General features: G+C 39.7%; 2 protein-coding genes across 3 annotated transcripts; one reads left to right on the forward strand and one right to left on the reverse strand.

The window, feature by feature from the left end:
• Positions 1–216: 216 nt before the first annotated feature.
• On the forward strand, positions 217–8,742 carry rexo5 (RNA exonuclease 5). 2 transcript variants are annotated; one of them, XM_086295094.1, is made up of 19 exons: positions 217–407; positions 985–1,257; positions 1,387–1,513; positions 1,612–1,723; positions 1,910–2,017; positions 2,614–2,702; positions 3,119–3,234; positions 3,400–3,538; positions 3,804–3,898; positions 3,973–4,075; positions 4,155–4,219; positions 5,190–5,277; positions 5,492–5,608; positions 5,690–5,827; positions 5,924–6,016; positions 6,130–6,490; positions 6,579–6,736; positions 6,876–6,989; positions 8,157–8,266. In XM_086295094.1, exons 2-18 carry the CDS (start codon positions 1,007–1,009, stop codon positions 6,975–6,977), a joined length of 2,262 nt encoding a protein of 753 aa, XP_086151220.1. In that variant the 5' UTR covers positions 217–407; positions 985–1,006; the 3' UTR covers positions 6,978–6,989; positions 8,157–8,266. The 2 variants fall into 2 exon arrangements, with proteins under 2 accessions (XP_086151220.1, XP_086151219.1); XM_086295093.1 differs by lacking the exon at positions 6,876–6,989 and adding an exon at positions 8,353–8,742 and having other exon boundaries at positions 220–407.
• Positions 8,743–10,887: 2,145 nt separating this feature from the next.
• On the reverse strand, positions 10,888–21,393 carry parn (poly(A)-specific ribonuclease (deadenylation nuclease)). The gene is made up of 26 exons (XM_086295096.1): positions 21,268–21,393; positions 20,945–21,022; positions 20,772–20,851; positions 20,531–20,598; positions 19,333–19,414; positions 19,102–19,162; positions 17,557–17,725; positions 17,329–17,391; positions 17,198–17,236; positions 17,076–17,118; positions 16,911–16,991; positions 16,738–16,794; positions 16,439–16,516; positions 16,266–16,309; positions 16,126–16,168; positions 15,142–15,217; positions 14,942–15,052; positions 14,797–14,866; positions 14,642–14,697; positions 14,245–14,331; positions 14,083–14,157; positions 13,810–13,978; positions 13,602–13,726; positions 13,142–13,199; positions 12,905–13,059; positions 10,888–11,771 (listed from the first exon to the last, which is right to left on the reverse strand). Exons 1-26 carry the CDS (start codon positions 21,284–21,286, stop codon positions 11,725–11,727), a joined length of 2,034 nt encoding a protein of 677 aa, XP_086151222.1. The 5' UTR covers positions 21,287–21,393; the 3' UTR covers positions 10,888–11,724.
• Between the last annotated feature and the right edge of the window lie 109 nt (positions 21,394–21,502).

The following is a 21,502-nucleotide window of genomic DNA, read 5'->3' on the forward strand; positions in this document are numbered from 1 at the left end:
AATATGTGCTTCATACAATAATAATTGAAAAAATTGTGAAAAATAACACTGAAACCATTAACAAATAAATCTAAACATTAAATAACAATAACTAAATTAAAACAAAGAAAATTCCCCCTGGAAACTAACTGAAACCAAGCTCAATTTTAAACAAAAAAGTCAAAATGGAATAAAAATTAAGAACTAACTAGAAAATGCTAATCTATAAACAACAATTCTGCTACATGCACATAGCCGTAGCTACTCGTGTTTTATTTTTAAAGTTACAGACAGGAAGTAGTGCTAGTACCTGTTTTTATTTGCACTTACAAGACAAAACTAGTAACACATGCTTTAGCCATGTGTTACTAACTGAAGATATTGGCAGAAACATATAATTTTGGACCAAACCGGACCTATGGCGTGTGGTATTTACACAATTTTACCCTTATTATACATCTCACGCGTATACCGGACTTCAAATTTGATTTAAACTAAAATTTCAGCTAGGTTGAGATTTCCTGTGTAACTGTGACTCTGATATAAATAAACTAACTAACCAGAAAGAGAAGAATAAGAAAGTCGTCCGCTGAACCAGCATTTATGAGCACTTTAATTTGTGAAACTGAACTTTTGTTGATAACAAATGGCTTCGCTGTGTTTTCAGTTCCCCAGCTCTGGGTAATGTGCTGTAAACGTAGCATAGTCTTTCTGTATTTTATTTTGGTTTAAACTGCCTGTCGAAAATACAGTTCAACGAACAATTACCAGCTCCAAAATTAAGTAAACATGAAAATGAAAAAGCTCACTGACAGCGTGTGATTCTTAGCTGTTTTTAATGCCCACAGCTATATTAGTAACTCTAAAGTTTGAGCTCCAGCTCTACAGAACAAGGCTGCATTGCTCTGCACTTATTTGAACCTACAAACATTGCACATTTAAAAAGGAGCATCAGTAAATCTTAGCTCTACCCAAACTGAAATATGTTTTTGGTTTGCCTTCCAGTGTAAATATAATTGGCTGGAACATGGAGTCTTCCACAGTTGCAAAGTGCAAAGCAAAGAAAAGGAAAAACAGCACCCACACAGCTCAGGAGGAGGCTAAGAGATTCAAAACTGAACAGCGAGATGATGAGGTGCTGCAGTGTGGACCTGCCTCTTGCTTGCCAAGGGTTTCGATATTGCCTGACTGCCTTCAGCAACCGATCGCCCTGAATGAACTGACAGAGCTGCTGCAGTATGCCGCTCTCGGGAAAGCAGGTGGCATCAAAAAGCCCAGGTAACAGCTGCAGTAGTAATGTGTTATCTACCCCATCAGCTGGTGTCAAAGAGTCCTCAGTAACTCATACTGTGCCGTTATACTCACATAATAATAATAATTTAAAATGTGTTTTTTTCTGTCTACCAGCTGGTGCCGTCTCCGCCATCACAGAAGGGTTAAAGGTGTAAATGTTGTGATTGTGGAGGACCTGACACAGAATCACTTTTACAAACACTACCACTGTCTGCAGCACCTCAGGACCAGCTACACTTCTGTAAGAGGGAAAATAAACACAGCAAATCAAATTATTTATGAGTGAAGTCATATTCGTAGCACTTTAGCAAAAAAATAAATAAATCTTACTTTTTTTAGAGGGTCACCTTCACGCCATCATCTGTAGATGTAGTATCTGGAATCTTTTCCAGTCAAGTTCCCAAACAGGACAGTTTGTCTGTCTCCAAACCAGATGAGGAACTGCAGGAAGGTGAGAATCATGTGATGGATGATGGATTCATTTAGCTCCTATTATCTTTTCTTATTAATATTCATCATATTATTATACTGTAACATTAAGTGAAGAATATTCGATCTCTCTGGTGTTTTTGAGTTTTCATGTAAGGTTTTTGCTCTTCTCTGTACCTGTGTTCACTTTTTCTGTGCACTGGTGCAGCGATGAAGAACCACCCAATCATCACTGTGTTTGGGACCGAGAGGAGAGGACTCACAGCATATGTTCTCACAGAGGATGAGATGATCAAGAATAACTACCCTGTTAAAGGTAAGAATTTTTCTCTTTGTAATATTGTGTCAACTAAGAGTTGACACAATATTACAAATATTACATTTGGTAATAAAAAAAAAATCATGAAATAAGAGATGAGAGGGATCTTTTTTCTGTCGATGCATTTTTTTAATGTTGTCATGGCCATCCAACAAAAAGGAAAAGAAAAATAGATGTTCATACTGGGATCAATCACAATTGTTTCTGTTTTCCATCCTTTTTTTTAATTGCCACTTGGCTTCTTCTTGTTTCTATCTAACACTTTTCTACTCCCAAGGTGCTTTTTACTACAAGCCGTAGCAACCCATTCATACAGAGCTTTATTCTGTGCTCCTGAGCACTGATCTCTGAAGGATCAGGGCCCATTTGGGGTTTAGTGTGTTAAAACAGTAATCTGATATTTTTTAAACTATATCTTGTGACAAAATTACCAAATATTAGATGGAAAAATAAAATAAGCCAACCTGGGGCATTTCAACATGAGTGCTGAGTGGCGAGATTTACTTTGAGCTTTGACCTTGAATATGAGTGGTATGGTGTTGTGTGGGCTCAGCGTCTCCTCCTCACCTGTTGGTTTATTTGTTTTCAAACAGGAATGCCCGGCTTTGAGGAATTTGTGTGTACAAACTGCGCTGACTGTGTGACTGACAGCAGCCCCCTCTTTGGAATCGACTGTGAAATGGTGAGAGACTAAAATATTTTGTCACTTCCCATTTTCCACGATGGAATCAGGTGGCATCACAGAGGTGCAGCTGACAGCTAACAACCTGTACGGCGCTATATTGTGTGGCTGATTTTTGACTTACCCAACACTTTTGAAAACCAGATCCCAGATTAAAAATAAACAAACAAACAAAAAAAAACTGTAGCACTATGTCCATTTCTTTGCCCAGTGTTTCCCAGCAGGGCAGTGTGCCTCTGTAAATAGGAAGCTTCCACTCACATGCCTGTGTTAGCATCTCATTGACTATGCCTATGATAACAACTGCAGCACAAAAGGCATAAATCCATAACATCGATTTGTAGCTTTTTTCCTGCAATTTTTAGTATGATTGAGTTTTTGCATTCACTCACTGTTATGTTTATTTTATGTTTCAGTGTGTAACAAAAGATGGAAAAGAGCTAACTCGTGTTTCTCTGGTGGACGGTGATGGGAAGTGTTTAATGGATGAGCTGGTGAAACCTCCGAACCACATTCTCAACTACTGTACCAAGTACACACGCTTTTTTATGGTCTCGAGTTTTAATAAATTGTTAAGAGTCACATTATGTTTGTACAGGAATCTGTGTCAGTCAGTGTCATATGTTACATCTTATAGAAACATATTCATTGTTCTGTCTGAAATTCTTTCTCCAACACTGCTCGTATCTCCTGATAGATTCTCTGGTATCACACCTGCGATGTTGCAACGAGTAACAACGACTCTGCAGGATGTTCAAGAAATGCTTATTAGGATTTTGCCACATGAGGCAGTTCTGGTGGGCCATTCTCTTGAACATGACCTCATAGCTTTGAAAGTGAGTGATTTCTTTCAAACCTTCTGATGAAGTCATGGCTCACAAAAACAAAATATTAAAACAAAACACTGTGTGCAGGATATTGGCAGCTTTTTAACATTTATCAGAAATGTTAGAACATGATCATCTTGACTCGGCTGAAATAGTACTTTATTCCAGCAGTAATCATGTCCTGTAATTTCAGAGAAAATATCTTAAAAGAAATACTTCAGTTTTGTCATTAACATGAACTGTAAACCATGTTGCGTCTGTGCCCGCCCCGCAGCTCATCCACAAGCATGTAATTGACACGTCACTGCTGTACAAGAGGGAGTGTGGGCGAAGGTATAAGCTCAAGGTTCTGACTGGGATCATACTGAAGTGAGTTCTCGTGTTATCTCTAAATATTTCTGTCCCACTGTGATCGATAACCTAATTTTCCACTCGTATCTCAGGAGGAAAATACAAACAGAAGATATGTTGGGTCATCATCCAACTGAGGATGCTCTGGCAGCCCTAGAGCTGGCCCAGTACTTTATCAAAACAGGACCTCGCCAGGTAGGAAATCATATTTGGAAAAGTACACACACACTCACACACACAGGAATAATCTAACATTTCCTTTGCTTAATGTCAGGTTTTAGAGATTCACTGGAAGGCGCTGTGGAGAGAAACAAGAGAGGAGCCCTCACAGAGTCACAGGTACAACAGTCTCTATATTGTTAGCGTGCAGGTCAGTCTGTAACTTGTGTTTGGGTAACCTTAAAAAGAAAAAAAAAAACATGGGTCTGACTAAAAACGTAAAACACAGTGATCCACTAAGCCATGCTGGGATTACTCATCCAGTCTTTCTTCCTTCGCGTCATGTGTAAACCCCACACACAGCAGAGGGTGTGGGTTTTCTTATAGCCAGGCATTAACAAATTATAAAGTGACCTGATGTAACCTGTAGGTGGAGCAGGTCAGAAAATTAACCTTACTGCGCTCAGATGCTGCCATTATATATAATTTAAGGTCAAATAACTTAAATGACCCTGCTTGTCATTTACTGAGAGAGAGAAGGAGAAAACCCTGAACGAATAAACTCAATCTGCTGCATTCAGCTTCAAGGTGATCGCTGGAGTGGGTGAAACGGAGGAGAAGTGGATGAAATGGAATTGTAGAATAACAAATGTCACTTTAGTGTTGCAGGTCAGGTCAAGTAGTTAATGTCCACATATTTTGGAGGTCTGCTGGGGTGGATTGTCTCATGTTTGCTCTGAGCTGAGTGAACTGTGTCTTTGTCCGGGTTTTTTTAACCTTCAAGTTAAGGCAGTGCATTGCACACCTGAAAATTAAGCACTTGAAGAAATGTAGGTTTTAAAACAGGATGTAAACCTCCTGCAGTAAGCATGTAGGAACTGACCCATGTGACCCACTGTGTTATCTTCAGAGGTATTTAACACACTGTGAAACTATTTGCAATCGGCCTCCTGATCTCTGTAATCTGTTTTTGTCTTGTTTTGGATCTCTTTCCATCCAGTGGCCTCAGCTACCAGCTAAGACTGACCAACTTTATGAAAGTCTGAAATGAGAAAACAAATTTAGGCATTAAAGTCGTCTCAGAATACTGTGGATGGATTGAGTTGTTCACCTGCTGCTGACAGGTCCTCTGTCTTTCCTTCTTGTGCAGGTTTTCTGACGTGCTACACGCACTTGGACGTTCAGTAGCCTTTTTAGGAAAAGATTCCAGTCACAAGCAGTGTAACTCAGACAAAGAGGTAAGAAGTAAGGTGATGTCTCTTGTGTCTGTAATGAAACACTCGACTGAACCCCCCAAAGCTTTTTAGACGTTACTGACTCCTTCTCCAGTACATGTGAAAGTATTGGTTCATTGTTTTTCTTTCATATTTACCCTCACTTTCCTCTTGTAAACTCTTCCTGCTTTGCTTCTGCCCAATTACACCTAACTCATTATGCACCGCCCCCCTCCAGGTGCTTAAATCTTTCCGAAATCTGAAAGCGCAGCCGTTCTTCTCCGTCCTTCAGTTTTCCACCTTGTCAAACCATCTGAAGAGTTACTTCCCTCATCAGGAGCGGCACCATCAGATGGTGAGGCTTTTCGCCAGCGCTTTGTATCATTTTGAAGACATTCGCTTGCTTGTATTTACTCTGTCTATTTATTCCCTGCAGACTTGCTCAAGACTTCAGGACATGTGCGTAGTGTTTGCTGGGCCGTTCCCCACAGGCTTCTCTGACGGAGACGTGAAGCAGCTGTTTAGTTTCTGCGGAGCCGTTCGAAAAGTCAAGATGTTGAACACAGTGGTCAGGGTGTGCATCGCTTTCATTGTTTCACCAATTCGCTATAAAACCAGAGCTGCGAAATTCTTCACCGTTGCTTGAATGCTTAAGTGTTTGATCTCCCAGGTACACGCAGAGATTGAGTTTGAGTTGCTGGAGGGAGCGATGCTGGCGGTAAAAACTCTGAATGGCCTTAATGTGCTCGGGCAGAGTATAAAGGTAGCTCTCTTCCTTTTCCTTTTTTTCCCATTTGCTTCTGTTATTTATTCCCTTTGTGCTGCAGTTAGGCCCACATTTATGCAGATTATCTCCAACTACTTGTTATTTTCTAGGTACAGAGGCCGGTGTGTGAGTCAATGCTAGATCTGGACGTGACTCTTAAAGCACTGATGGGTGACGCTCTGAATGCCCGTCACCTCTACGCTGTTAAAATGAACCACAGTATGACTGAGTGCATCAGCACTTCCACAAAAGTTAATGGGCATGCGTCAGATGCTGAATGCTTAGATGTCACTCTTGTGAAAACAGTAAACGGGCTACTTCCTGCTAAAATAAACAAATGGTTGCATCTCAATACCTCTAAATCTGAACTGTGTGAGGAGTCAGTCAGAGAGACATTTGGCCACTTTGGCACAGTTAAGAGAGTCATCCTATCTGCCAAGCCTAAAGAATCCACAGGACATGCACGCATAGGTAAGGTGAAAACTACATTTATCACGCGTTGCACGTGCTGTGTGGGACGTTTGCGTACACTTCAGAGTCTAACGTGTCCGGCTGTCAGTGTTTGTGAATTCAGAGGACAGACGCGCAGCGCTCAACTCTTCTGAGGATCTGTGGAAGAAGAACTACCTCATCTGTCCATCGCTGACACCGGTCCATTTGCCTTCATGGGTTGGAGCGGAGATTAAGGAGACAACCCACAGGCACAGCAGCGCTCAGGTAACGAGTAGATTGTTCTTTTTTTAACCCTTTATCACCCGTGTTTGACACAGGTTGCCTGGACTTGTTTCATAATTTTGGCTGTAAAAATGACAAAATAATTCTCATCTTTTTGGAACCATTTGAATTTTCTTTCTAGCCAAAAATGGTTGAGAGGGAAGCCAATCAAAAAGCTGACCTGAAAGTGAGGGGAGTTAAAACGACCTGTTTTCAGAAAGCGCGTGAACTCGGGGCCTGCTAACAGGGCAGAACTGTGAGTCATGCAAAGCTACTCCAGTCAAGTCAAGCATAAAAATATTGATCTGGAAATGTGCACAAAAAGGTCTCATTTGAAATGTTTGGTTTTTTTTTTCCAAGGCTCTGAATTCAATACTGTTGTTTTCTTTGAACAAGTATTTCAACCATCCTGGGTCATAACGCAGTTCTGTTGTGTCATCCTATAAAAATCCCAAATAAAAAGGGAAAAAGGAAAGGCTAAACCAAGAAGAAACATCACACACAGATGACTTCACTAATTAAGAATATGACCAAAAATATAATATAGTAAAGTCTTACAGAAGAATTTGAATCTGTTAGTTACTTTTATTCTTTCCTATCTGCACACTTTCTGAACGTGTGGTCAGGTTTTATTGAGTTGAAATGTGACTAGTAATTAATTTCTCCCTCCTGTGGAAAATCAAACTGATCCCAGAATTCACACAGCGTGTCAGCACCTCAAAAGAGAAAAAAGAAAACACGTCATGAATTCTAAATAACTCTGTAGAGCGCAGGGATAAAACTGCAGCCTTGAGCTCACAGTATATCAGGGTTACTCTGAGCAGAGGCCAAGTGACAGCCCCACTGGAGTTTGTTAAATTGGATTTAAGAGTACGAGAAACAGAAAGCTGGATAGTGCTGGGACCATGATTATCTTTAGATGCTTAGCTGGCACGATCTTACAAATACAGATCCCCATGGTGAGCGTGATAAGCTGCTACGTTTAACGAATGGAGTATGATGGATGTCATCATGTGGTTTCAGGATATCTCCGTGTGATTGGTTGATATAGATAGTGCTGCATTGTGTTTTTTTCTTTTATAAGAATCCAATCTCAGTATAGGTTCATTTCCTGTAATAGTTATGCTGCAATATGTTTGTGCAGATGACTGCGCCTGGCTCTGCTGGAGGTTTCTTCCTGTTAAAAGGGAGTTTTTCCTTCCCACTGTCGCCAAGGAGCTTGCTCATAGGGGAATCATATGATTGTTGGAGTTTTCTTGCAATAAAAAGCACTTTGAGGCAATTCCTGTTGTGATTTGGAGCTATAAAAATAAAATTGAATTCAATTAGGAGAGCTAAAAGCATCTTTGGTAATTAGATTTTTCAGAATATTATTGATGTACAGAACATGTATAATGATGACTCTTATGTTTTATATGCGTAGGAACAGCAGATGGATGTCGTGATGAGGAAGCTAGACCGCTGCCTGCAGAAGCTCTTCAGATTCCTCCCGGCTGGCACCTTGTCTGTGGTTGTGTTGCTCGGACACGCCAGGTGAGAACCCCGCAGCGTCTCTGCCTCATTCTGCCCTCCAGTCATACATTTCTGAACCATTTCCTCCCTGTTTTTCCTCCCCCTAGCACAAATGGTCACCTTCCCGGCTTGTGTCTAATGGAAGTCAAGCAAGATTATTGAGGAGATGGAGCTGTCGGCTCCAGGATGCCTGAACCTGTGTCACCTGGATCAAATGAAATCTGTTCAGTAAAGTGAAACCTGAAGGTGTTGGGTTTTACTGAGACTTGCTCTACCTCAGGAATTGCTTTTTTAGTTTTGTGTAATGCGGCAAGTTTTTTTTATGGCCTTGAAATAATCAAAGCTGCAAACTAAGATTTGCCTTTAGTGTGTGGATCTAAATTGAAGAACTCCATACCCTAAGGGTATAATAAAAATATGATGGTTGTCATTCCATGAATAAACAATATTTATACATTAACCTGGCTTCATGTTGTGGTACAATGATAGAAAATGAAGAAAACAACTTGGGAGTCTCATTTATGAGGGGAAAACATGCAGAGGGATTATGCTGTATGTAAAAGGAAGATGGAATGATTTCCACGAATGTAATGCTTGAATTAAATACAAAACACATGAATATTATTGTGCTTAGAATATAGGAACTTTGAATTTGGATGTTGTACTTAAAAGGGATTACATTTACAGACTAAAATTACACATTAAAGCAGTTCTGCTGCGACTGAGTGCAAACATTTATAAGCCAAGCCTGCGTATAAATATAAAGGTCATTGCATATAAAATCAATCAGTGCTTCTTATCTGATTCCCTCAGAGATAGCTGATGTTTTTGTGATACAGAAACTTTAGCATATTTAATCAAACCATGCACGTCTGAATTGCAGGTCCTACAGTACAAAGTTATGCTGCGATATTTCTTTGGAATATATCCACACGAATATTTAAGGGTTGAAAAAGGCTGGGCATCAGTGCATGACTGATCGAGGCCCTGCTCTGTGGATGTGTGTGAGAACCTCTATCAGGATGTAAAATTGTTTAATCAGTGTTGTATGTTCAAAATAATAGATCCCAGAATTAATACAGAACATGTAAGCGCCAATGCAGTTTCTTCATTTAACATTTGCAGGATTAAAGAAATGATTGTTTTAGAAGAAATCACAGCTAGAAAAATGACCCTGGTATCAATATAGGTATGGAAATGCCACTAATCACAAATATATCCATCCATCCACTTTCTTCTGCTTAATCTGCTGTATGGTGACACGGCCCTTGAAAATGTGCACAAAATGAACTTTTTGTAGTATTCTCCAGTGAATTATCAGAAGATAAAACAGTCAGGATACCAGTGCTTGTTTGCGCTCTGTGCAGAGGTGCCGCTTCCCAACAGGAAAAGGCTTCTCACCAAAACAGTGGTGAGTGGATTAGCTAAAAACTTATAAATATATTAATATAATGGGCTGCATAGTGGTTAGCACTGTTGCCTCACAGCAAAAGGGTCACTGGTTTGAATCGACCATTTGGCCTCTGTGTGTGTAGTTTGTATGTTCTGAATGGTTGTCTGCCTCTGTGTTGGCAACAGATTGTCGAGCTGCTCAAGGTGTACTCCACCTCTCATCCTAAGGTAGCTCCACCGCTCTGAATTGCATAAATAGAACAGAATTCAATTCAATTCAATAAAACTTTATTGATCCTGAAGGTTGACCCCGAAGGAAATAGTTTTATTTTTATTTTTTTCCAATTCATGCATGGATATTACATATGACGCTATGTAAATGCAGCCAGTAGGGAAGAGGAACTTCCACCAGTATCACATTATTTCTTTTCTACACTTTGATGTTCAGCATTAATTAATTTAGCCAGCAGGGTAGTAATCTCTTTCATCAGGGTCAGATCATTTATGATGTTAAAAGGGACAGGATGGTCTCCCTGTGACTTTTTAACCAAACAATCATGTCACAGACGTTACACTGCTGCGCTTTTAATTCCAGTCTAATATATTCCATGACGCTGATGTCCAACACTTTGGATATATAACTGATTTAACTGTGTTCTCAAACAGAGCTCAAATGTGTTTAAAAAAGTGGCACCTGTTCTTAAAAACCCAAAAGACATATTCAATACAGTGCCATGTACTTAAAGAATGAAGGCACAATTTTGTAAGGCTTTAACACATGTTCTGGAAAAAACAAAACAAGGAAAGAAAACAAACAACCCCTCAACTGATTCTGAAAGCCTCGTGGGATTTGAATGATTTTGTATTTTAAAGATCTGCAAGCTGGACAGATAACACAAGAATCGGGAATCAACACAACTCTCAAGTTTCCATTTAGGCTCCAGAATTTCCCATCTTCCCCCTCTGGGAGCAGTTTCAAGCCTTCCACCACCCCAGCATCCTCCTATAGGCTGCGGGGGTGTATACACAGAAATTGAGTGCAATATTTAACAATGTGGGAGGATCTTGAAGCCAAGTCACCAAATTAAATTCCTCTGCTATAATAAATAATTTCAGGCATGTTTTCCATTCAACAACATCAAAAATAATCAGAAGTAGTCAATTTAATCATGAGGAATGTTTTAAAAAAAAAAAAAAAAAAAAAAAAAAAAGTCTATTTAACAATTGTTTAAGAAAATGAGACAAAAACAATTAGTAAGAAACATTCTTTAATTTTTTCCCCCTTTTCCAAGGAAATATTCAAGGATTTTTAAACTTTCTCATACAAAAATGTATACGTCATTTTAACGCTTACACCTTTTGCATTAGAACATACTCAGACAGCTGAAGGTTGACACGGTTACAAAACATTCAACACAAAAAGGTAAAGAAAAATCATTTCTGTACAAGAGAAAAAAAAAAAAAAAAAAAAAAAGGAAATACAAGCACCTCTCATTACTTTTTTAAAAATGGAAAAAATATTGGACTGCATTAAAATACTAAATAACCCTGACTTTGTAAACTATAGGACCTGTCAAGTGGTATATCTCACAATTTATGACTCACAGGGATACAAAGACGGGAGAAAAATGTACATGTCCCTCACATGCATAAACTCTCACACTCACAACTCACACTCACAAAAATAAGACTGACTACAGGTATCCGTCATTAAAACGTGTAAATGTTTCCAAAGTGACAACGTGGATGTGGTGGCAGATACCAGTCTGAACACATCAGAGAATAAATGAACAATAATTTCGATATTAAAGATCTGGTGGTACATCTGTGTGTGTTTACCCAGAGGAGTTGCCTGCTCCTCTGATGTAGGATCAAAATATGGCAGCTGCTGTTATGGCTTGTGTTCTCTGTCAGTAGTCCAGTTATGTAGCTTGGCTGGTAGCTATGGACACGGTATCCACAGCTGTTGTATGAACAAATGAATATAGTACTATACGACCTTGAAGGAGAATATCCCAAGTGCTTAGGAAGAGAGACTGTGCAGGAGCCCAGTATGAGACAGCGGCCTCTACATGCTTCACCTCTCGCTACCAGACTTCTGGGACTTCGAACAGCGTTGGTGTAGATTCAGCACCTGCACAGGAGAGATGCACATTTTTCACATGACTGAAAAAACCCAACAACTTGCTCCCAGTGTCTACATTCACCAGGTCATATTAAAACAGTATATGATAAATGTACAGTTTTATTTTTTACCGTTAGTCCTCCCCTTCCTTAAACTGCCATGTAATCCCTTACTAACATCCTCAGGCTGTTGTGAACCCTTAGATTCTCACCTAATTTCAGCTTTCACAAATGAGACTCCCAGCAACAAAGAAAAGAAAGAAAGAAAAAAAACAAAACAAAAACAAACTATAGTCCAAGTATATTTGGTAACTATATTATTTCTATGAGATCAACTACAAGCAGATCTCCTTTGTCAAGTATTCCCTACCTGACTCCCACCATATTCCAGTTTCTCCCAACTCTCTGGAATGTCAAAAAGATGGCATAAAGGAACATAACACAAAAATACTGGCACCCTCAGTGCCATTTCTTGGCCTCCTGCAATATCAATTTCATAATCCTACGTCACCCAGTGTAAGTTATTGCATTCACAGGATTTTCAGAAAACTTGACCTCTGACCTTGAGGTCAAGGCCACTGGGATTCGAACTTGCCTGAGATTTTTTTTTAGTAGATACACCTATGGTCTCACTCTGAAACTCCTATTTTGCCCTGTTCAAGTTATATCTCTCACACACACACACACACACACACACACCAATGTATGTTGAGAAGATATTTAGTTTGTCTTATTCTTATCTAGGATAAAAGAAGGGAGTAGTTAACTTAGGAAAGGGCACAGCTAAGCAGATTTTAGCTACACATCTTTATATTTGACAACACTACAAAGAGCCCAAAGCAGTGAGTCAGCCTGAATCTGACCTGGTCCTGTTTTTTTACTTCCAGAACATCTAAATGTGACGATGAACCATTATTTAATAAATAAAGAAAAAAAACAAAAAAACTAAAAACCACATGAGGAGAATCTTTGTTCCAGGCCTGCAAGTAGGTTAATGGACCGGTAATAAACCCGCTTGGCATCTTTCTTGGCCTTAAGACAACAATTCTGATGGCTAAAGATCCAAACGGGACACAAAAAAAAAAAAAAAAAAAAAAAAAAAAAAGAAGGTTAATGGACCGGTATCAAAAAACTAAAACGCACCTTCAGATTTCTTTTTCTTTTGACCCTTCCTCTTGTGTACTGTTGGAGTTTGTTGCCAAGGGACAGTCCCATCAGCGTCATTGCCTGGATTTGTACCCTCTGGGCTTTTCTCATCATCAGGGGCTGGACTTAGCCCAGGTGAATCTGATAGATCCCTGCAGAACACAGCAACCATAAGAGGCTTAAATCACAACAAACATGACAGTGTCAGCATAAATGATGGCTGCTTTTACTTACGTCGTCTTCAGCCATCCCTCGGATGTCTTACTCTCGACAGCTTTAGTATTTGCCGCATCTAGGAAACAGTGACAACAGTGCACAAGACCCAAGATTATAGTTCAGAGTATTCATTATCATTTAATGGGACACAGCGTGTGTGTAGAAAATGCATTAAGACAGAGCTTTTATTAGTATATGCACTCCCTCACTATTCACCATAAATATCTTTGGGAATAATGTCATCAAAGTCATTTGACATCTCTGCTTTGGAGCAGGTCAATATTAATAAAATTACACTAATCTAGCGCTAGAGTACCCAGGCTTGCTTAACTTTAACTCCTTGGCAGTGATTATCATTCACCATGCCACCTGCTCTCATCCTCTACTAAGTACTTTCCTAGGGGAATCCTGCTGTATACTACCAAACAGAGAAAAAACAAAACAAAAACAGTACAGATGAACACACGTATTCACACACCATCAGTTTTCATCTTCTTGGTGCCTGTGGTATCAGGATAAGAGTAGTGACTCCAGCCATCTGTAATTTGAGCATCATCAGCTCCCTGCTCTCCCTGCATGGGACTGATGCTTCGCTTCCTCATCCTACAACAGCAGAATATTTCATGTAAACACAACCTGTGAAAATCTGAAGAAAATACTACAGAAGAGAAAAATGGACAGAGTACCTGGAATATCCAAACGCAGAAGTGGTGGAGCAGGTGTAGTGAGGCTTCACCCAACTGTCTTCTCCCCATGTTTTGGTTGTCTGCTTCTCCTTTTCCTGCTGCTTTCCCTGGATGTACTCTGCATATGTCTGGATCTTGTAGCTCTCTGCATAGCGGCTGGTGTTCATAGCTGTGTTTAAATTAAAAAGAAAAAAAAAAAAAAAAAAAGCACAGTTTGAAACATTTATGAAAGACTATTTACTACTTTGTGATTAGCTAAAGCGTCACACTCACCTATCTGTACCTGGTCCGTCTGACTTAGGGACACAAAGGCAGACGTGTCATCTATCCATGAAACCTGGATGTTCCCTGAGTAGATAAAGAGCAGAGGGTAAATTATAAAGAATTGCTAATATCCGTTTAAAAGCAGAATTAATGGGCTAAATTGTGACATACCAAAGGCACTAAAGAGCTGGTAGAGGTCACTAGTCTTCCATTCTTTTGGGAAGGTGACGTACAGGACATGGTCTCTCTTGGGTTGCACTGTGCAAGAAGAAGGGAAGAAAGACAAACATGACGTGGACGAGCTGCAGTTTGAATTTGTACCAAGCATATTTTATGTTTGAAACTTAACTTTGTATTGTGTTAGGGTGAGTCTAACAATATTTAAGCTGTTTCAGTTTATTTTGGTTTAATACCACCGCAGCTCTAAGAAATGCTCAAAATTTAACATTTGGTCTGTAAAAAAACAAAACAAAAATAAAAAAAAACACTTTGGAATTAGTGAGTCCAAACCAAGATAATATAATAGACCATTAGTGACAGTCATGTTGCGTTGCAGTACTTTACTCACAATCCGGTCCTGTGATGTTGAGGTAGGGTATATCTATAATCCTCATCAGAAAAAGCCTTAATAACAGAAAACAAGTATTAAAAAGGTTTTATTAAAATAAAAATGTAAATCAAAATAAAACACTTAAAGCAAATCAAATCTATGAAATCACTTACTTATTGAAGAAAGGCTCAATTAATTTGGAACGAGCTGAGATGTATGCTTTGGGCGGAGTCAAGAAAGAACCTGTAAAGGGAAACGCCAAGTTTAAAATCAAATATCTGAACTGAAACTTTCTGTGTGAAAAGAATCAGTGATTACCCAGATAATTGGCCATGGCGATGAAACAAAGGCCAGTGATGTAGGCATCATAACCCGCCTCATGGAGCTGCTCCTGGGCTGTGTCATAGCTGGGGAAGCCCTCTGCTGTTTCTGAGAACAGCAGCACAGAGACAAAAGTGTGTCAGCGGGGTTTCTGGACAGTCACTGCATTTCAGACAGAGTCTGCTTTATTTACTCACCAACTTGTGGTGACTTGAAGGGGCTCTCCTTCAGCTGCTTCTCCAACTCTGCCAGAGAAGTATTTGTGATCAACTCCTGAAATGTAAAAGAACGTGCAATTATCGCCCTGATCACTTATAATTTACAACAAATCACAAATGATATCTTCAGTTGATTGAGGGCTCTAGCCACTTGTACCATCACATTATAATTAGACCCAATTACAAAAACTGTCTTAATAAGCCCTACTTAAAATCATAATCAGCTTGTGGTCAAGTTTGTTGACACCAGAGAAATTAAGGCACGGGAGCTCTTAAAGTACTTACAGAGCAGCGGGAATTTACAGGTTGACACAGATTTAGTGGACACTAATCTCAAACAACCACATCACAGGGATGTGGGGGTGACATGTTTGATGTCAGAAGCTTTTTGTTTCCATTTGTATTTTGAGCTCTCTTGACTAACTGGATATCAGCAGAATTCTAACTGTGTAGGCAAACGTTATTATTAATGCTACTGTTACTACCAAAACTGCAGGTCAGCACAACAGCAATATAAATCATACTGGCACTTGTTTAGAGTTCGGGCAGGATAACCCAGAAATGTTGAAGGTGTCGCCACTCAGGACTTAGCAGGCAATGCAGCCATCATACTGGGTAACAGTGTTAACCTTTCAGGGAGACTGTTGCCCTTAGATGAAGACTTCAAAGTAACTGCCTACATCCAGGAAAAAAAAGTCTACATGAAGCAGAAGACGAATTGAATTTTGAACACTGTCCAATTAAGACTGAGTTTTAAAAATAGGAAATTGTAGCCTAGATATTGGCTGGCTGTAGCAGAAGGCCTGAAAAATGGGCCTCATGAGGGTAAGTCAGCAGTTCAGCTGATGGGTTCACAGATGGAAAGTAAACAAAACATAAATTAGTGTTACCCCACCCCCATCTTTTCAATACATCTTAGTGACCAACAGCGATCCACTAAAAGCACTTAAGCAAATGATTTACCTTAAATGGCTGAGTGGAAGCCATCAATTTGGTGTCTAGAAGTCTGCAAGTGAATAAATCAATCAATTAAAGCAAACAAATAAAAAAGTAATGCAAAACCCCTGCTGTAATGACAAAAACCCCAAATTTAACAACATTACCTTGGGAAGACGCACATTGTAACTTCTTTAAAGTCTTGAATATCCTTTAAAAAAAAAAAAAAAAAAAAGTGTACCACCTTAAATAATGCATACATCTCATACCAAGCTTGAAATTGCCATTTCTTGTACCGAAAATGCATTTTAGCTCCATATTTAAAATATGCAAAACATACCTCAGGCAGAGGGCAGTAAAACTGATGGATGGTGTGCATCACATCCAAGAGCATGTTGTGGCCGACAACCAGTTTACCCTGCAAGTCAGAAAGAGTGGTTCTGTAAATGTCACATTTATGGGCGCAAATTTAAAAATCTTCTAAAAACAAAAAAAACCAACAACAACAACAAAAAAACAAAACGCAACACTATAAAAGAAATTCTTTAACAAACAAAACTTTGCTCACAAAATTGCATGTTGGTATAAAGCCTCAGTCTATATTTGTGTATAAATCTGTAAGTGAAAAACTAGACTTACAGACTTTGAGATGGCATGGATGACTCTGGAGAAACCAACAGCGTCATTTAGCTCCTCCTGTCAGGGGGAGGTGATTCAGTTCGGTTAGTTTTATAAATGCATAAAGCTACAACATGTTTTTCTGAATTTCATACAAGCTTGACAATTAGCACAAGAAACATTTGATAGCTTGCCTGCTCTTTCTCTAGTTTCTGCTGCTCCCTCCGCTTCCTCTCCTCCTCGTCAACTTTACTGATTTGTATGTATCGCTCCTTCTGCAAAGACACAAATATGTATTTTCAAATGTTCACAAAACAGCAAAAAGTGAAAAAACAGCTTCAAACAAAATATAAGCATACCTTTTCTGTTTCCACAGTTTCCACGTGCAGGCCCTTTGGAAACCTGTAGGAACAAGACAAATGTTAATCTTTAAGCCAAGCAAGACCGTCAGAGCAAAGACAGGGCTTTAAGCAACACTCACTTCCAGTTCAGCGTCTGGTATATCAGCTTTCGCTGAAATCTGGAAAGCAAAAGTAGAAATAAAATGAAATTTACATGGTGAAAACAAAAGTTTGGGTTAGATGCAGCTTTTCTAGAAGAGTGTCCAGTTACCCAGTGCATGGTTCCAGGTCCAAAGTCTTCTCAGAGTTAACCATGAGGGCCTCAACCTTCTCGCTGTAGTGGAAACAAAACAAAATGATTGTAGAGTATTCAAAAGCAAACAACGTTTCCTTTGTGGCTTCCTTGACCAATACACCACCAAGGACATCAACCAAAAGCTAAAACATGATCAAAGAACTCATTTGATGCTGTAAAGAAAACAACTGAAGCAGCACTTACACAACTTTGTTGATGAAATCTTTATGTTCCTCAGGTACATGTGAAGAGCCTTTGGAGGATGATGGGGAGATAAAGGATGGTGTCCCTACACCATTGGCATGCTGATTCCTCCTCTCCTCTGTCTGCTCTCTCAGCTGGGCTTCCTCTTCCTGATTTAGGTAGGGGATTCCTTTAAAATACCACAAAGCCTCGTTTTTAAACTTTGCAGTGACCTGGAGCTTATTGTGCAGCGTGTACAAACATGGAATGTGTATCCAGATGAGGTTTAATGCACTTAATATAATGCAACCGATTCATCCCAACTGCATTTGTGGAAGGCCAGGTAGCAGCAGTCACGCTATTGTGCACTGCTGGTCCACTGCTTGCCTGGGAGGTGCAATGTTTGTTGACAAATCAGCCATCTGTGCCAAACTAATTTGCACATTGAGATTAGATGAAATTGCAGGCGCACAATTGAGACAGAAAGAATGCAACGTGAAAATAGAGAGAGACCCACAGGTTGTTGATTAACATGATTCAAGCAGGGTTCACTGGGCGTAAATGGGGCATAGTTGTAATGTGTGGTTTGTGCTCTGGAGTGTGCGCTAAGCCACAAGAAAAAGTTTCAGCAATGGGCCACATTCACAATGTGCACACAAACATTTGTACCTGAATTGAATTTGTTCGTACTCGATGAATGAATTGAAGATGACCGCAGACCATACAGATAAACAGATGAAGATTTAGCAGTCTAAGAAAATGTACTCACTTCTTTCAAATGAGCACTGATTTTACTACAACATTGTTACAGCTTTCTAAAATAACCATAAACCAAAAGAAAAAAAAAATGCTCAGAATTAAATACGATTCATTGAGTAATACTATAAAGAATTCAACACAAATTCTTTGCTTCCTTTAACACGAAGCTCTGTAGCCCATCCCAAAAAACAAACCCCTGCTAACAACAGTAGCAGTGACAATGACGCCGTTGCAGTTTAACGTGCAGCCGGAGACTGTTTACACACAGCGAAGAGCAAAGAGGTGGAGCCGTTACCAAGACAGTGAGAAACCGTGTTTCTAGTGTCCAAAACAGCAGTGCTATTCCTGTAATCACCATTAAAACCTTTACTGGGAAGAAGCTAGTGGATGATGGTGCCCTGATGCATGTTTATTTTATGATTAATCTTATTACCATTTATTAAAAATGACTTCCATCAGTGCTGGGTGTCACCACTTATATAACTTTGTTTAATTAGTTTCTAGTATTCCACAGATGCCGAAGGATACAGATGTTTTTTGATAACTGCAGTGTTTCTCTTTGGAGACTGACCATCATCCGTCCTGTGAAAACTTATTTTAAAGCTGCACCTTTTCTGGCTTCCTTCTCAGACCCTTGTTTCAGTTTCTTCAGCTGGACGACTTCTGCCCTTTTTTCTACACTTTGCAGTACAGGCTTCTCTCTCCCTCTCACTCAACTCAAAGTACACAGGCTTCCATTTATATTGTAAAAGCCTGCTGATGTAGAATGATTCTGATTCACTAACATACCCATTTTTTTGCACTCACCGTGACAGAACACCTTGTTGAAGTCAAATCCCTGACTGGCCAGGAAGTCGATACTGGAACTCTGAAATGACAAAATGTGTTTGTGTTAATACTGTTATTAAAGCTTTCTGCAGCTGAACCAGCATTTCATGAAGCACCATTTTTAAACCATCGAAATCTCTCTGAATCCAAAAGGTCATATCCCAGTTGCTTATTAAGAAGCAATTCAATAATGTGGGGAACAATACTCACTTGACAGATGAACTTTATGTCAGGAGATGTCCTGTTGAACGGTTTAGGGAATATATAAAAGTTAAAGGGCTTTGTGATGTACCTGCAGAGCAAGGAAATGGGGAGGAGAAATAATTTAAGTTCCTGGGAGTTTATTGCAATAACCTGCAGAAATATATATGGTTCAAGCACTTTACATCTTTTAAGCACCACAGGGAGACTGGGCCCCAGTTATATATTGCTACAATGTCTTGCATTACTGACAAATATTTTGCAAGGTATACAGACACACACATACACAAAAATTACAGTGTCTTCAGAACCTGGATTTAACATTATCTCACATGCACAAATGCACAGAGAATTGGTTTAAACTGTATGCATCACAAAAGTAAACCAAACAATGGCTCAAAGATAGATTTTTGGACCAAAGGCCAAAATAGGACATCAACCTCCTTGTAAGTAGAAATAAATAAGGAAAACTAGGAATAGCATACATTAACGAATTAATAAAAAATGCCTGCACCCATGTCAATCTATGAGATTCTGGCTACACTCTGCAAGTAGTTGATGTGAATACTCGCTTATGCAATCAGCAACTGGCATTGGCCAGTTTCCCTGATTTATCATGGTTATTCTCTGTATTACCACAAAGAGAAGCTGGTCACGCAACAGCAGACTGGCTTCATCTTTTATTGCCATATTGATGCACCAGAGTTGTTTTGAAGACAACACCTGACTGAGTGGTCACAGGCCTGGTCCCCACCTTTAAAGTAACCATATCAAAAGCGACAAGCCTAATATTACTGGACACAGTTGCTCTAATTTTGGCCTCCAACCACCTCTTTCCCTAAACAGATTATGATAATGTGTCTAGAAACTGCACTGTCCCAGACCCTCATTTGAAATGGTACAAGGCAATGGGCATGTAGTAAGCCTGGAGGCTTTTGGGCCTAATTGTGGGCAGTGACCCATTTCATAATCTGGCTTTAAGTGTGAGAATGCCCAAGGAGGAGAATATCAGTAGATAAGTCTGAATCTAAAACAGTATGCCTACACTTGACCAGAGGCCATCTGTGGTTTATGCATTATGGTGCACTTCAATGTAAAGGACCAGACCCCAGCAAACTAATGGGAGTCCAGTAGCTGATTAGTTATTTTTGTGTTTCACCAATTAGAATAACACATTTACTGTATTCAACAAACAGACACCACTCACTTTGACTTTGCCTGGTCGTACTTGAAGGTACACAAACCAAACTGGAACAAGAGGAAGTCCATGGAATGCTGCAGGCATGGAGAGAAACACATGTTAACACGTTCAAACGATAAACGGAAAAGTGAAAGTGTTCAAGCTACTGCAGGACCATAAAAGAAGTAGAGGTTCCAACTAGAATTGTGTGTATGGAGGTTGCAGTATTATTTAATATGCATAAACTGCGTTTCTCAACGTTGCTAACCTTTTTAAGCTTCGTGTATCGCTCTTCCGGTGTGTCCAGTCCATTGGTTAGTGCACTGACATTAGGACCGTCGCTTATCCCTTTAAAATAAACAATTAAAAAAAAAAGTCAGTTTCCACATATAATGCTGGGAACTTCAATACCAACGTCTGCTACAGCTCTGACACGGATACCTGAAAATTCCCCATCGATGGCAAGGAAGTCAGCCTCTTCTATCGCGCTGTACACAGTGTTTAAGCAGTCTTTATAATCTGAGAGAAGGAAACAGTCAGTCAGTATCAGAATGCTAGCGCAATGCTAGCCAGCAGTTGAACACACTGCAGCTATCAAGCTAGCTGGGTAGCTCGCTCGCAGGCAGCACTCACGCTGGGATGTTCATTTTCAGTCTGCTCAGTACTGAATATCTGTCATACCACTAGTCTATTTCATCCTATCGTGAAATGTATGGTGAGACAAAAAGTCCGTAAATCGCTGAAAACGGTGTCTGGCTACTTACTTTTCCGTGTAACCTCCATCCCTACACAATGACTGGACCCGGCTGACAGCTACGGTTAGCTAGCCTTCGTCAACTGGCTTTTAACCCGTTTGACATACACTTCCGGCGGCGGTGCCGCAGCACGAAGTAACGCTGTCGCGGTCATGCATCTTTGTAGCTTTTGAGCTGAAAGAGATTTAATTGACAATTATAAAAGGACAATATTTAAAATAAATGTTCCATTTTTTTCATGAAA

Source organism: Aulonocara sp. 'chitande type north' Nkhata Bay, linkage group LG6 (assembly GCF_057382095.1).
Source record: "Aulonocara sp. 'chitande type north' Nkhata Bay isolate Kocher_YH1m ecotype deep benthic linkage group LG6, A_spYH_male_GT1.1, whole genome shotgun sequence".
Taxonomy (NCBI): domain Eukaryota; kingdom Metazoa; phylum Chordata; class Actinopteri; order Cichliformes; family Cichlidae; genus Aulonocara; species Aulonocara sp. 'chitande type north' Nkhata Bay.